The sequence below is a fragment of the Meles meles genome, chromosome 11, assembly GCF_922984935.1.
Source record: "Meles meles chromosome 11, mMelMel3.1 paternal haplotype, whole genome shotgun sequence".
NCBI classification, from domain to species: domain Eukaryota; kingdom Metazoa; phylum Chordata; class Mammalia; order Carnivora; family Mustelidae; genus Meles; species Meles meles.
The window spans coordinates 66984861-67001625 of record NC_060076.1 but is presented as its reverse complement, the minus strand read 5'-3'; the positions used below and the strand labels follow the sequence as shown (position 1 = coordinate 67001625).

The 16765-nt window shown below is 40.9% G+C and overlaps 1 protein-coding gene and 1 pseudogene across 13 annotated transcripts in view; both read left to right on the top strand.

Annotated features, from left to right (window-relative positions):
* The window catches only part of LOC123952764 (aminopeptidase O (putative)), a 337543-nt gene that overhangs the window by 214928 nt on the left and 105850 nt on the right, over positions 1-16765 (top strand). For all 13 annotated transcript variants that reach the window (XR_006820710.1, XR_006820712.1, XR_006820711.1 and 10 more), the window contains exons 8-10: positions 929-1031; positions 1657-1764; positions 12599-12642. Coding sequence is in view for 2 of the 13 variants with exons in the window: in XM_046022214.1 (XP_045878170.1) it covers positions 929-1031; positions 1657-1764; positions 12599-12642 (255 nt within the window). In the remaining 11 variants the exon portion in view is untranslated. The remainder of the gene's footprint in view (positions 1-928; positions 1032-1656; positions 1765-12598; positions 12643-16765) is intronic.
* LOC123953061 lies at positions 3818-4252 on the top strand (annotated as a pseudogene).

Sequence of the window (16765 nt, the reverse complement as noted above, 5' to 3'; positions counted from 1 at the left end):
AAGTTATAGGGGCACCTGGGTGGTGCAGTTGGTTAAGCGTCCGACTCTTGATTTTGGCTCAGGTCACGATCTCAGGGTCATGAGATTGAGCCCCGCAATCGGGCTCTGCGCTCAGCGGGGAGTCTGCTTAAGACTCTCACCTTCTCCCTCTGCCCCTTCCCCCCAGCTCTTCTCTCTCTCTCAAATAAATAGATAAATCTTAAAAAAGAATACTTAAAGCTATAGAGCAAAATGGAAAGCACCCTGATAGGTAAAAGTAGACATTGGTTACAACGCTGATGTCACTATGACTCAAAATGAGCTATGAGACTTGGGTTGCAGACTTAATTTCTGTGTGCCTCAGTTCCTCTCATTTGTGAAAGGAACAGGTTAAAGTGTATGCTGTTAATGCCTCTACCTGTTCTAAAAACATGGGCTGCTATGACTTTTGTTTTTGCTTTTGATATTCTAAAATGGCTTCAGAGTACAAATATTTCTTAAACCTTAACTGCTTAAATGCAAATTGAGAGAAGTGGATAACATTGGGGCTTTCAGAACATTTTTTTTTTAAGCTATTAGTTCCTTGCCCTTCTGAGTAAAGCTGCATTTTCCATTGCGTTTCCCAGTCCATCAGTCCCACTAAAAGAAAAGCCCTTAGGTTCTTAAATAATTCATATTGGAACTCAGATTCCTTGAGGGTCTGGCAAGCTTTCGTCTTGGATAAGATGATGTGAAATATTGCCAATAGCCAACCTCAGGTTGCCAACCCAAATATAAATCCCTCCTTGTTTAATATATGAATTTATAATATAAACTGTTTTATACCTGGTACAATTGAATAGACCTCAGACACCATTGAGCAACTTTGAAAATAAGAAATAAGATGATATTAGAGTCTAATTATTGAAAAATGTGCATACTGAAATGAAATTTTATCGCATCATTTTAGACCCAATAAAGAGAAAACTGGCCATGTGAGTGACTCAGGATCTTCTGTCATCAGCCACGGGCTCAATCCCGAGAAGGTCTTCATGCAGGTTCATTACTTAAAGGTGAGTGCATCGAAGGGGCAGAAGCCAGTTGTTATGGGAGACACTCTTCAGGTTATTCATGTAAACATATAAATAGGGCTGGGGCACAACAAAGAGACTTTCCACATTGTAATGTCATTTGACTGGGCAGGTATCCGAGAGTCCAATATTTAAAACATTCCATACCCCCAAAATGATACATGAATACAGTTTCCCTGCCCTGTACTTACCTCTCTCTGTTTCATGTCAGTTTTGAAGAGCAGAATCTTGAAATTGCTGTTAGGTTCCAAGTGGACCACAGGAGGAATAAGGAAATATTTTACGTTGTGAAGGCTTTTCCTACTAGCTGAGGGAGACAGGAGCTGGGCCCCTCCTCACTTTTGGTCTACGATGGACATCAGGCTTCATGTAAACTGAGGAAAAATGAGATGGTGATACCATTAACAGAAGGGTTGAAAGCAAAATAGTCATTCCCTAATTTCCAGGTCCAGCCTTACTGGGAAGAATCTGAAGGGCAGCCCCCTACAGGTAAGGCAGAACATTCTCTATGTGCAAAAGCCCTGGTGGGAGGTTAGAGTTGGCTTCATAGTAAGCAGCTTTCTCATGAATCCATGATAGACATCTTTTTTTCCTTCCTTTCTTCTAGGGCTATTTCCTTCTCCGGTTCCTTGCCCAAAGACTTGGAGATGAGACCTACTTTGCATTTTTAAGAAAATTTGTGCACACATTTCATGGGCAGTTGATCCTTTCCCAGGTAATTTGTGAGTCGTCATGAGTCCATGATATACAATTGAGGGGTATGTGGCATGTGGGGACCAGGTTATGTGAGTATCAAAAAGTAGGGAGAAGATTTACGATTTAATGCACTAAGAAAAGTAGGGAGTTAATGAGGTGAACACAGGGAAGTGTTGTTTCGGGGAGGGGCATCTCCCTATAGTTTTGGGACAGACTGTAACCCAAAGCTGTCCTGTGCACAGGGATGTGGATAGTCTCACCTTACGTGACCTTAAAAACAAAAACAATGCAATCCTGCTCTTCCCTCTACCTGGAATGATCTTTGCAAGGTTGGCTTCTTCTTATCCTTTTGTCTTAGCTTGAATACCACAATCTCAGACTCACCCCTGCTGAACAGATAATGTACCCACCATGTTATTTTTGCCCTTTGCCCTTTTCATTGCCTTCATTGTCATTGCCATGATTCATAATTATATTGTCATTGGTGGATCCATTTGTTCTTTTTCTATCTCCTCCATTCTCTGCATAAGCTCAACAAGGTCAGACCATTGTCTTTATCTCACCACCAATATACAATTGGCACACCATACATGTGGCATACATATTTGGTGAATGAATCGATTAATAACAAGATTCACTGAAATATTCAGACAGCCTGGCCCCCAAACTATCAGAGAGAGACAGTCAGCTTATACTGATGTTGGGCCAAGCTGCACATAGCGAGAAAGTTTGCAAAGAGAGAGAGGCTCTGAAAACAGTGCTCATAACTGTCGGAGAATAGAGGATGCAGCCTCAACATAGATTGGTCCACTGGGTGTTCTTGATATTTGACAGTGGTGCTCATACAGTTTTGAGGTCGTGTTGTCCACAGTGTTAGATGTGATATATGGGTGTGTACAGCCTGAACACATATGGTGGGAGTAGCATGAGTGTAACAAGCCTGTTCCTTGCCCCTGAGTTCTTTTTTTCCTTTGGTCGGGGGGAAAGGAGGACCTTCCTAAACATAGATTTGGAAAGGCATTTTGAAAATAGGCTCAGAAGTTTTACATGCTTGGTAGACCAATTAGCCCAAACTCCCATTGGATAAAACCATTGCGCACTGAGCTACTGCAGAGTTAAATGAGCATGTTGCCCGTCCCTTGACTTCTGAGGCACTGATGTCAACTTCCTACAGAACACTTAGTGCCCTGTCTACCAAGTCGCTCAGGTTTTCTTTTGTTTATCTTTTCTGAACAGCAGATTTATTGGTTTTTCATGACAGCTTTATGGAGATAGAATCCATATGCCATAAATTTCACCCTTTTAAAGTATACAAGTCAGTGGTTTCAGTATATGCATGAGGTTGTGCAACCCTCACCACTCTGCCATTTTCAGAATATTTTCATCAGCCCCACAAGAAGCCTCATATTCATTAACTGTCACTGCCCCACTTCCACCCACCGCCCCTGCCCCAGCTCCAGACAACTGCAAACCTACCATCTGTCTCTCTGGGTTTGCCTCTTCTGGACATTCCACATAAATGGAATCATAGAATACGTGACCTTCCGTGATGGATTCTCTTATGTAGCACAGTGTGCTCTGGGTTCATGTGGTAGCACAGAGCAACACTTCATTCCTTTATTTCGAATTTTACTTTTTAAACTTTGGTAAAACATATGTAACAAAATGTACCATTTTAACCACTGTAAAATGTAAAGGTCAGTACATTAACTACATTCACATTGTTGTGCAACTGTCAGCACGAGGCATCTCTAGAATGTTTTAATCTTCCCAGACTGAAACTCGGATCCATTAAACAATAACTCCACCTTGTTTTCTTCTCCCCCAGCCCCTGGCAACCATCACTCTACTTTCTTTCTCTAGGAGTTTGACTGCTCCAGATACTTAATATAAGTGGAATTGTACAATATTTGTCCTTTTGTGACTACTGGCTTATTTCACTGAGCATAATGTCTTCAAGGTTCATCCATAGTGCAGCACATGTCAGAATTGCCTTCCTTTTTAAGATTGAATATTCCGGTCCTCTCTGCACTGGGAACAGCTCTCCTGCTACAGCCCCTTATCCCCTGAAAATGTCGACCTGTGCAAAGCTCGTCTCCACCCCTTCTTGGTCAGGAGCACCTCTCAGCTGTTGAGCTGATAACTGTCTGCTGTGGTGCTAAAACGACCGGGGACACTGAGAGATGAGAGCCTCAGCAGCCTGACAGCCCCACATTCCCTGACCTCACTTATTTCTAGCTGCAACTTCCGCATTTCAAGGGACATCTGCTGGGGCCAAGTTTATTGGGGCTGGGGCCACCATGGTAGGGGTGACTAGCTCTGGGGCTGGAATTGGGACTGTGTTTGAGAGCTTCATCATTGGTTATGCCAGGAATCTCTCTCTGAAATAACAGGTCTTCTACACCATTCTTGGCTTTGCCCTCTCAGATGCCATGGGGCTCTTTGGCCTGATGGTGGCCTTTCTCATCCTCTTCACCATGTTAAGGAGCTGTGTCCACCTCCCATAGGTCTTTTTCCTGTGTCTCATCTGCCCTGTATGCTCCTTTTCCTTTACCTCTCCAGACAGCCTGGGAAAGTGGTTGGCTCAGGGTTGGACAGATGAAAGACAAATAAATACTGTATTAATAAGAAAAGAAAAGAAAAACTGAATATTCCATTGTCTTTATGGACATTGCCACATTTTGTTTATCCATTCATCTGTTGATGCTTGGGTAATTTACACCTTCTGGCTGTTGTCAATAAAGCTGCTCTGAACATTCGTGTACAAATACCTGTTTGAGTTCCTGCCTTCTAGTCTTTTAATTGTATTTGAGGAACTGCCATACTGTTTTCCACAGTGACTGCACCATTTCACATTATCACCAGCAGTGCACAAGTGTTCCTATTTTTTCACATCCTTACCAACAGTTGTTTTTTTAATAGTAGCCATCCTCGTGGGTGTGAAGTGGTATCTCACTGTGGTTTTAATTTGCATTTCTCTGATAGCTAATGATGTGGAGCATTTTTTTTAAGTAGGCTCCACACCCAATACTTGAACTCATGACCCTGAGATCAAAGAGACTCAGGTTCCACCGAGCTACCAAGCCAGCCAGGCGCCTGCATATTGAACATCTCTTCATGTGCTTATTGGCTTTTTATATATCTTCTTTGGAGAAATGTCTGCTTAACTCCTTTACCAATTTTTTATTTGGGTTGTCTTTTATTTTTGAGTTGTAAGAGTACTTGATATATTGCAGATTCAGGTCCCCTATCAAATATATGATTTGCAAATATTTTTTCTCTTTTTATGGGTTGTCTTTTCACTTGATAATATTCTTTGTGGCACAAAAGTTTTTAATTTTGATAAAGTTCAATTTTTCTTTTTTTATCCTTGGTTGCTTATATGTTAGCTATCTTATGTAAGAAAACATTGCCTAATTGAAAGTATGAAGATTTACTCCTGTTTTCTTCTAAGTGTTTTATAGCTTTAGCCCTTATATTTAGGTCTCTTATCCATTTGAGTTCATTTTTGTATATGGTGTGAGGTAGGGATCTAACTCCATTCATTCATGTGAATGAATATTCAATTGTCTTATGACCATTTGTTGAAAGATTATTCTTCCCTTCCATTGAATTGTCTTGGAATTCTTGTTGAAAATCAATTGACCATAAATGTAAGAGTTTATTTCTGGACTATTAATTCTGTTCCATCAATCTGTATTTTTGCAGATACCACAGTAAGTTTGGAAATTATTGCTTTTCAACTGACACATACTCATTATAAAAAAAAAAATTCAAGCAATACCTAAAAGTACAAAGAAGAATGTGAAATGCTACTTAAAATCCCACCACCTATAAATACCCATAATTAATATTAGGTGAACTGCATTCCAGAAATTACACTATTCTCTCTCTTTCTGTATGTTTTATGATAGGTATACCTGCATCTGTATGTATATGTGTACATACATGTAAAGATACAAAGGTATATGTAGAAGTAATTTTATAAAGGTAGGATTATATTATATGTGCTTTTTAATTAAGTGTTTTTTACCTGAATTTAACAAATGAAAAAAAAAAAAACTAATGTGAGGGGCACCTGGGTGGCTCAATGGGCTGAAGCCTCTGCCTTCGGCTCAGGTCATGATCCCGGGGTCCTGGGATCAATCCCCACATCGGGCTCTCTGCTCGGCCTCTTCCTCCTCTCTCTCTGCCTGCCTCTCTGCCTACTTGTGATCTCTGTCTGTCAAATAAATAAATAAAATCTTAAAAAAAAAAAAAGAAACTAATGTGAATGCAAAGAACTTTTCTGAACTTTGGATAAATGTAAGAGAGATCACTTCCTAGAAGATTCTTCCATAGTCAAGAAGGATGATTACAAAAAAAACTTTTTTTTTCCTCTTTAGCTATTTATTCCATTTTTAGAAAACATCAGTTTTATTCACTTCTGCAAACATTTGGAAAATTAGCAGTTATGTACTTCTACTACTTTTCCCCCAATTCAAAATTTTTCATAATTAAATATTTTTACATAGTTAAGGTTTATATCATTTATTGTATGTGCTGTAATCATAATTTTCATACTTGTATAGACTTAGCTCTGGATTTAAAGGACTTTGGTTCACAACCAGTCATTTTGCCATGCTTCTATATTCATGAATGCCTTATTTTGATTCCACTTTTTGTTGGCCGAATTTTGTTATCAAATTGATGTTCAAGTTGCAGACTCACTGCTTTTGTGATTTTTGAATTCTTATGTGCTTGAGAATGTTTATTGGTTGCCTTTATATTTGAATCACAGACTGGCTGGGTATAATATTCTCTGGTCACATTTTCATTTCCTCAGAACTTTGTGGCTATTGCTTAACTGCCTTCTGATTAATAATGCTTAACTGCCTTCTGATTAGTAATGATGTAGAAACTTTTTAAAAAAACATTTCATTTATTTATTTAAGAGAGGGAGAGAGGAAGAGGGTGGGGGAGGGAGGATTAGAGAGAGAGGAGCAAGCAGACTCCAAGCCAAGAGTGCAGCCCGACTTGGAGCTCTATCTCTAAATCTGGAGAACATGACTAGAGCCAAAATCAAGTCAGATGCTTAAGCGACTCAACCACCTTGGCCACTCTGAGGAAACTTTTGAAGTCAGCCTAATTTTTCCTCTTTATGCTACTCAGATGACAGAAGAATTCTTTATCTTTGACATTTAACAGTTGACTTAGAAAATAGCTTGGTATTATGAGTCTGCATCAGTTTTTTTTTTTTTTCTTTTTTTTCCCTGCAAAGGAGTGTGCCCTTCCAGTCTTAACTTCTGTTCTTCCTTCTTTCAGTGAAATTGTCTTAACTGTATGTTTGAACACATTCAGGTTTTTCTCCCTTGCAGTTTCTGGATTTCAAGATTGCCAGTTATCCTTATGTTATATCATCTTTGTCCCCCATATCTTTCACTTTCTAATTGCTTTCATCTTTTTTGTCTTCGTGGCATGTGTTTATCTCAAGTGACATTATTTTTATTCTTAATGTTATTATAACATTATTATTAATTTTTTCTTTAATGTCTATATTTTTCTTTTTTGTGTTATTAATTGCCCTACACTGGTATTATTTTGGTCCTTAATTTATTTTCTTGGCTTTGAAATCTCTCTCTTCATCTCATTTTGTTGTTTTGTCATCTTGTCTCTGAGCTTTCATTTTACTGACTTTATGTCCTTATTATGATCTTTTGTTAATTTATTTTATAGTGTAAAACATTCATAGAAAATTTTCTTCTCTTCCTTGGGTTATGTTTTCTTCAAGACTGGAGTCTTTGTCTTTTGTCCTATTCTTCTGAGTTCTGACTCTCTCTTTATGTGGGTTTTTGTTACATTAATTTGCATAGTTGCCATACTTTCCTTCTTCCTCACTCTCAGCATGAGTAACCTGACCTTCTATGTATTCTCATATGTGTTGGAACTTGAGTCTTGATTGCTATCCTAACTCATCGTAGACATGTTTTCTTTCCCTCTGAGCTACAGTTCGAAGCTTGGATGTTGTGCATAGAGGGGGTGGAGGGGAAGAGCTCCACTGGAGCTGCATACAGCTCTTGTTGCAAGGATTCAGCTCCCCTGACTCTTGAATTCTGTTAAATATTCTAGCCATTCTCCTCACCTAATTTGGGTGCAGCTTTTTCCCCACTGCAGGTACTCTCTCAATTAATATTGTTTCTCCTGTTTAGCATGGAGCTTTAGAAACTCTACAGCCCATTAAAGAGTATCTTTCTTCCTTGTTTATTTCCCAGCTTTTGCTCATCTCTCTCCAGTAAACATTTCTAGTCCCTTCACAGTCAAAAAAAAAAAAAAAAAAAAAAGGAGGAAAGATATTCCTGTTTCTTTCCAAATGTGTGGGTATTCATGAGAATTTGCAGGGTTTGGGCAATTCACTAGTCCCACTACTGCTAAGCATGAGGTTGGGGGTGTGCAGAGGGAGGGCTGGAGGCTGTTGGAATCTTATGTTTCTTTCCTTAGTTGTCTCCATTTGAAGTTTATGCCATGAGGCTGTCCTTCTTTCCTTTTTTGGATGTGTCTGGTGACATTCCCCCCCTCCTTTTTTTTAGTGGATTGGGTTTTTGTTTATATTTCTTGTTAGTGATGAGGAAGGCTGTGATCCAGTTTCTTTGCTCAGAAGTCCTTCAGTTTCTTCTTTTTCCAGTTTGCTTCTTAATCTTTTCCCATGTGAATACCCCCCCCCCAACATTCTGGTTTATTATTGTCCTGGTCCCCACTGCAGGTTAACAACGGCTTCTTGCCGGACAGTTCATGTCTCGGTTCTTATCCTGCCAAAACTGTCCTTGCTTAAATTATTTGGTTATTTGTTTTGCCTCTTCTACCTCCTCTTCCCCATGACCATGGTAATTACTAAACCTGTGAAATTATTAAGCCATTGCCAGTTTATCCCATAAATCTATGTGTACCTCCTTTTCATTGAATATTTTCACCAGGACTAAACAACAATTACTAAATTAGCCATGTGCCAAAAATCAGTGTAGTTTTTGTTTTTTTAAAAAATTATGCTTAATTTAGTGTTGTTAGGTATTAATCAAAATAAACTGTCTGGGACTGACCTAATTAGTGTATAGATTATTAAGAGAGTAGGAAATGGAAAAATTTTCTCAAGGAATATATGTTTGATTGGGGTGAGGACTTGTAATAATTTCTAAGGATCCAGATAAATTTTTACCCTAGCCCACTGTCAAAACAGCAGGAGGTCTTTTTTTTTTTTTTTTTTTTTTGGTGGTTTTTTTGTCTTGTTTACCTTTGGTTTTAATCTCTTTTCAGACATACTGTGGAGGTGACAAACTGGGGCTCTGGCATTTATTGCTACCTAACTTTGTCTATGATCCTAGAATCAGCCTTGAAGGAAAGCCCTCCTTGTCCATTTAAGATTTATAAATTGCCTTTACAAAATTGCCAACATGCTGAAGGGAAGAGGAAGGTGAATGAAAGAATTGAAAAGAGGTGGTGAGGGAAGGAATAATAGGAGGCATTTTTCTTTTAATATCCTCCTATTGTGGAGAGTGGGGAAAAACTTCTATCATGAGTCCACTCCAGGGGTGTATGCCAGTTTACAAAAAGAACCAGGAAAACTAGCATGTCATGGTAAATGATTAGGTCTATGAAAGGAGTAAGAAAGGCCAGTAGGGTTGAATCCACTGAGAGCTGGTACAGCAATGGGGCCAAGAATCTTTGGATTGGATGGAGCCTGGACAGAACATCTAGCACTGTGGATGGGCATTCACATAGCCTCTGAGAATACAGGCACCATGACTTAGAGATGCTTGAGGTGTTGGGATTTTGTGATCCATTGTGATCCTCTAGACTCATTGTTCTCAGCATTGGTTGAGAGCCTCCATCAAGCTGCTGGGTGGCCTCCAGGTCTCAACCCTAAGTCAGGAGAGGCAGATGGCCACCTACTAGCAGGCAGGACAAGCTTTCTTAAAAATGAAGCAAGGTTTCTTGGGGACCTCCTGTACTTTTCCTATATTGACACAAAATTCTGGAACATTGTGCTCTGCAGTCCTATAAAGAAAGATCCATTTGTAATTGGAAAATGCAAAAGGGCAGAATTAAGGTTAACTCTGAATTTCCAGTTTCTCCTACAATTCAATTCTCCTCCTTGTCATTGAGTTAATATCATTCCCCCCCAACACACACACACACACATACAATAATTGAGCATAAATTGCTGGACAAATATGGGATAAGTTGATATGGACTATAAAGAGATAATGAAGCAAATTTAGTAAGAAATTATCAGTGCAGCACTCAGATTTTTTTTTTTAAAGATTTTAGTTTATTTGACAGAGAGAGAGAGAGAAAGCATACAAGCTGAGGAAGCTGCAGACAGAGGGAGACAGAGAAGCAGGGAGCCTGATGCAGGGCTCAATCCCAGGACCCTGGGATCATGACCTGAACAGAAGACAGACGCTTAACCAACTGAGCCACTCAGGCGCCCCAGCACTCAGATTTCTAAGAAGCAAGAATACTGTCAGTAAGCCAGTGAAATATTTGCAAAGTAATCAACATATCAGATTGCGATAAATTAATTTCTAATTTAGCCTTTTTGCAAAATAAGTGTCAAAATTATAAAAATAATGACTTTAAGAACCCAAACAAAAATAGTTCTTCACATTCTTGATATTACTCATTTCCCTTTTTTCTCCATATACCCACTGCAGGTGCGAGGAGGACTCTAGATGGGAGACATTATTCTATCTGGAGTTGTCCCTTTCCGTTTTGACTGCATGATCCATGTTTTTAATATTACTTTTGTTATTCTTTGTATCATTTATTGTAGGTAAAGCAGCAGTAGACAAATAGTGACTTAGAAGGAGAACAGAGTTTAGGAGAAATAAATCTTTCATTAGCAGTCCTAACAGGGAGACTTCGCCTCCGGAAGACACGGTCCTAGCCATGTGTAAGCACACAGAAAGGGATGGTGGCTCCGCCCAGTGCCATGATGGGGCGAGAACACCTCATCATACAAATTGTTTGCAGATTCCCATTCCTCTCTAATTCCGGCTGTTTGTAATAGGGGGTCGGTGCTGCTGCTTCCATCTTGCATTGGGTCTTCACTGGATTTCATCAGATCCCGATGCTGGTGCTGACCCTGGATCTGTAGATCTGGGTCTTGGGGGTGGGGCAGAGGGTGTGGCTTCTTTCTGTAGAAATTCTGGTGTCGTAGCGTCTTGTTTGGTCTTCTGGACTTAAGGCACAGGCCCCTCTTTAAAGGACCTGTTTTAAAAGATTATTTTCAGCTTATTAAAAGGAAAGCTTCAGTTGTAGATCTTATTGAATGTCCAGTATCAAGTCCAGAAAGCTAAATGTTGTTCTTCTCCATCTCATGTTCTGTATTTGTCCATAAAGCTTCTTCTCAAACCCTTTAGATAACTTAGGGTTAATACTGGCCTTCTGCCACTTGGCAAATAAAAATGGACAACTCCCACTTAAATTCAAATTTCAGATAAACAACAAATAATTTTTTAGTGTAAATATGCCTCCAATTTAACTGGGCATCCTGTAATTTATCTGACAGATCTGGTTGACACCAAATCAAGATTCTAGAATTAGATGGGGTAAGAAGATTGGTCACAATACTCAAGGTGCCAATTAAATATAAATGTAACCTTGAACATTCATATGTGAATATTTTAGGTTTATGGTATTGTGGTTGTTTTTAAAGGGTCCTTACTTTTAGAGATATTTATTGAAACATTGATTGATGGTGTTATATAACATTTGGGATTCACTTCTGAATAATATAGGAGACAGGTAAGAGGTTAGGACGGATTGGCTGTGGGTTGATGGGTGCATGAAGGTTAATTATATGCTTCTCTACTTTTGAGTGTGTTTGAAATTTTCCATAGTACAGAAAAAAAAATAGATGTGTCTAAGTTACACGTTTAGGTTGAAAAAAATATCTATTATTGAAAGATCCTAAATGTGGACCAATAGGAGATGGTGTTATCACTAGAAGCGGCTTCAGACTGAGGCAGGGGTCCACGAACCATTTTGTAATTGTGACATCTTTGTTCCTCCATTGGGATGTGAATTGCCTTGATTTTTGTCTTCATCTTTAGTTGTTGTTGTTTTAGGTTTTTTTTTAAGGATTTTATTTATTTATTTGACAGAGAGAGAGATCATAAGTAGAGAGGCAGGCAGGGGGGGAGAGGGAAGCAGGCTCCCTGACTAGCAGAGAGCCTAATGCTGGGCTCAATCTCAGGATCCTGAGATCACGACCCAAGCTGAAGGTAGAGGCCCAACCCACTGAGCCACCCAGGAGCCCCTAGATTTTTTTTTTTTAATGAATCTGTATACCCAGTGTGGGCCTCAAATTCACAACCCTGAGATCAAGGGTCACAGGCTCTACTGACTGAAAGACCTAGAGCTAGGCACCCCTGTCTTTACCTTTCCATAGAACAGTGCAAGAATGTTACAAGGTAGTTCCTAGCCTTTTTGGAGTTGAGAGTGTTCAGGTGTCACAGGATCTCTAGGGAAAGCTTGGGAGGTGGAACACCTGTTTAAGTAGAAAGGGGATAGCGCTTTATGCTATGGGCAGCCTTTTGAAAATAGTTAAACATGAAATAAACTGTTGGTTTAGGTCAAAACAACAAATAGTACATTTTTCAATTTGTTTGCGGTTTTTACAAAACAAATCTCTTTAACTGATTGGATTGAAGCCCTGGTAAATTAATAAATAGAGTATATAGTCTAATAAGTCAACACAGGCCTAGCTTCCCTAGCAGGTGAGCTGTCAGCAGCTGGGAGCGCTCGGGCTCTGGCAGGATTCCGGACAGTTATTTATTGATGGACATCTTTAATGGTTTGCTTTTTTCCTATTCCAGGATTTCCTTCAACTGCTGTTGGACACTATCCCAGAAGAAAAAAGGTGAGGACCAATTTAGGAATTAAGAGCTCGGTTTTACTTTTCATGTTAAAAAGGACCCTGCCATTGTTTGGCTTGTTACAATCTAGAAAGTTCAGTCTTCATCTCTTAATAGAAATAGGGACCTGGCCCAGGACAATGAACCAGACCTAGAGCTAGGCCCCTGTGGCTATTGGGAGCCAGGGGGCATGCAGCCTTGGGAGGACCCAGAGTCAAAAGTCCTGAAAGTAACGTGAGAGACAAGCCAAAGCCTCAGGTGCTGTAAAATAAGATTGGAGGAGAGGAAAATTCTAAGTGAGGGTTCTTTATTTAACATGGCTTAATATAAGGAAGTACTGTTTCATTGAAGGTCAAAGTGTCATGTAGTGATAAGAACCTGGGATTTGAAGTCAGACTCTCCTAGGTTCTTACCCCAGTGGGGCTCCTTCCCAGCTCTGAGATTTGGAGCAAGTTACTTCATCCCTCCAAATTTCAGTGTTTCACCCTTGGGAGGAGTACAGGAGATAACATCTGTGTAAAGTAGGTGTTCAATCCATGACTGATATGGTTATAACAATGGTCATCTTCTGGGCCTCAGGCCCTGTATACAGGGTCTATATACAGTAAATCACTTAATCCTTATTACGGTGCCCGCAACGCCCCCCCTCCCCCAACAACCACCATCTTCATAGTTCGTATTGGAAGCCAGCACTTTCTATATGCAAGCCCCCAGTTAATCCTTCAACCAACACTATTTAGCGCATGCCATGTCTGTCCCTATTTTACTGGTAAGAGCACTGAGGTTCTGAGGGGCTGACCATGTACAGGAGGAGGAGGTTTAGGACCTACATCAAAGTTTACACCGGATTTGTTCCAACCCTCTCCTTCTCATTTCTTATCTTAATTTAGACACTAAAAGTGAATTCCCTGAAATATAATTCCCAGTAGCAAAATTGGTATGTAACGTTAAAGGGGGGCATCTTGAGAAATTAAACATTACTTTGAAGAAGAGCCAATGTTCTTCTCTTTTCTGATCCACAGGTTTAACTATGTTTTTATGCTCATAGTAAGTTTCCAAATGTGGAAATGAATTCTTTCACGCAGACACTGACTTGGACCTGGGCAAGGCCATCCTCCATGTAGGTGGGCCAGCTTCTTAGGCAGTCCAAATGGAGTGTCTTCTAGCGAAGGTGGCAGGGTTCATGCCACCAGGAAATGACATGCAAATTCAGGATAGGGGGAATCCAGGGACCATGAAGACGCGAAGATTTTTTCCCGAGTGTTGGATTTTTGCCTGGCCTTTTCTTTAAACTCCTCCTCTTCCACCTTCTACTTCCAATTCTTGCTCCAACAGTTAGAAGCGTTATTATTAGCCACTTGTTTTTTAGAATTAGATGTGAACACACACACACACACACACACACACACACATAAAGCAAGCCAGTGCATCATACAGAATGAACATACCCATCTTATTTGATAAATTCCTTCATTTCTACCTCTTTGTGTTCATGCCTTTTGATGCCGAAGGCAGTCTTATACAGGGCGATTGGTGGGGGCATTAGTAATCGCCCAAGATAATTAGCTTTTCAGGAGGCTGCTTGAAGGAAGTGTGGCTTGTTTTGGAAAGTCTGAAGTGTTTCGGATTTACCATCCTTTCTTTTTAAGCAGACATATGGGATTTTTTTTTCATATGCAAAGATCATATCAGATGTGGCTATTATTCCTAAGGTCAGGAACAACAGTTTACCAGCAAGGTATTTTTTTTTTTCTTTTTGTTCTGTACCTGCCCTGGAATAACTCTTCAGGTTCTCTGATAAAATAGAGCAGTTTCCTTAGAAACTAATGCAAGGGAAAAAAAGACAAGACAATTACTAGAAATAGCATATTCCTATTATGAAAGTTTGTTACTATACGTTCTTTGGAAGAACTTCTTAGGGTACAAGTACAGCAAATTTCATGGAAGCTACAAAGTGCATTTTTCGTTTAGGAGGGCTTCTTTCTTTTCATCCTTTTCCTAAGAAGGTTATGAAGTTCATGGGGATGGCCCTGAGCCCTCTGGCTCCAGGGAGCCTGGATCTTATCATTGTGAATATTTATCGAGGGACACACTATTGGGCCCACAAAGAGACTTCTGTTGCGATAATGGCAGAGCAGAGTCAAGTCTCTGTTTAAGGGTGGCCACCGACCACCAACCTTTACCCCACGAGAGGACGGCTTTCCCAGCTAGGGTCATGTTTTGGCTAGCAGGTTTAAGCTTCCTTTAAAAATTCTCCTTAAAAGTTAAGGCGATTTCCTTCCTGCAATGCATCTGTTTCAGCAAGTACACCAGAACCTTTTTTGAAACTCGAACATCTTCTTCCCTGCTAACTAATGTCAGAATCAAATTCAGCTATTAAAACAGATCGTTTGCCCTTTTACCTATGCAGCATATTGTACCAATTTTATCTGGGTCTCCAAAGGCCCCACACCTACCCCCGGAGCCTCTAATCTGTGGCCTGGCTGCAAACTGATCCTTGGGCACATCTGTCAGGCACGTGAGCCATTGTTAGCGGGGCAAGGTTCTTCAGATTAGACCAGCCACTTAGTGTTCAGGGGCCAGTATACTCCATGTCACACTGTTTTGCGTTGTTCTCTTGCTTTGATTAATTTAACATTATCTATTGAGCGCCTCCCCAAGCAGGCTTTAGGCTAGATGCTGGGGGACAGAAAGGAGTAGGTTCCATGTCCAGCCTGGAGAGAGCTCCTCGTCAACATGAAGATATGTGTGAAAACAGATCATTATGTCTCAGTGTTGGAAGTGCTCTGGGGAGTTTCAGAGTCCTCCGTACCTAAGGAAAGGCCCGTGTGTCCTAGCCTCAAGCCTTCAGGCAGAGAAGTAACACTCAAGGTTCTCAGTAGGAGAGTGCCATCAGCGGATTGGAAGGCTGCTCCGGGGGGCGCTGTGGAAATCCATGTGGACTAGGAGAAGTAGAAGTCATGGACCAATGAGAAACCAAGACAGCTGTTCACTCACGAGATCTAGAGCTGGAACCCAGGCCGGGATGTGGCAGGAGAGTTTGGGAGTAATGAACAGATCTGAGAGATGTTCCAGAGGGGCCATGGTTTAAGACTTGGTTGGTTGGTTTTGAAAGTTACGTGAAGGAGTGCAGCACAACCTGACTTTTCTTTCTGTACCACTCAAGGGACACTCTGGAGTAGCACCGGAAGCAGAGTGGGCCGGGAATTTGTCTTGGGAATCCCTATGGGGCAGAAGGAGTGGGAGGGAGAGCATTTGGAGCTAGAGGGGAGGGAGGTGAAGAGCTGTGTTTTAGACCTCTTCAGTGTGAGGTTTCTGTTTACATGTTGATGTTTTATGAGACCAAGGGAAGGAAAAGCTAAAAGTGCTTAGAAGGAAATCCAAACAGACCCTGGGTCTGTGGTGGGGCCCTGCCCACCTCGTACCTCTACCCTGTCAATAGTGGCTTGTTCTTTCTTTCCTTTTTAAAGATTTATTTATTTGAGAGAAGGGAGGGAGAGCAGGGGGAGAGGGAGAGAGAATCTTAAGCAAACTCCACACTGAGCATGGAGCCCGATGTGGAGCTCGATCTCACGACCCTGAGATCACAACCTGAGCCAAAACCATGAGTTGAACGCTTAACTGGCTGTGCCACCCAGGTGCCCCAACAGTGGCTTTTTCTTTGATCATCAGTTATTGTGTCTGTGTGCTCGTCCCTGTGTTTGGTGTCATTCATTCACTGCCTTCCTTCCCCCCGGGAGCTAGGGAGTGTTTGCTCAGTGACCTCAGCCATCTTCATTATCTGCCTGAACACAAATGACCCCTTTTGATTGAGAAACAAGTAACCCTGGGCACAGTTCTGAGGTGCTCACTATTTGTATCCACATGTAGAGGAGGAGCTTAAAAACTTAAACTATGAAAAATTTTAAAAATCTGTGAAGAATCTCGGTGGCACTGCCGAACAAGGGTTTTTCCCTTTCAGACCCTGAGTGCCGAGGCCCCCAATGCTTGAGCTCATCCAGTACCTGCACCTGCAGAGTTCCTTCCATCTGTGGTTTAGTTCACGTGGCAGTTGTGGGGGGGCTTTAGGAAGTTGCGCTTTCCTTCAGAGGCGCGGATAGAACGTGATGCTTAGAGTCTCCAGGGGTG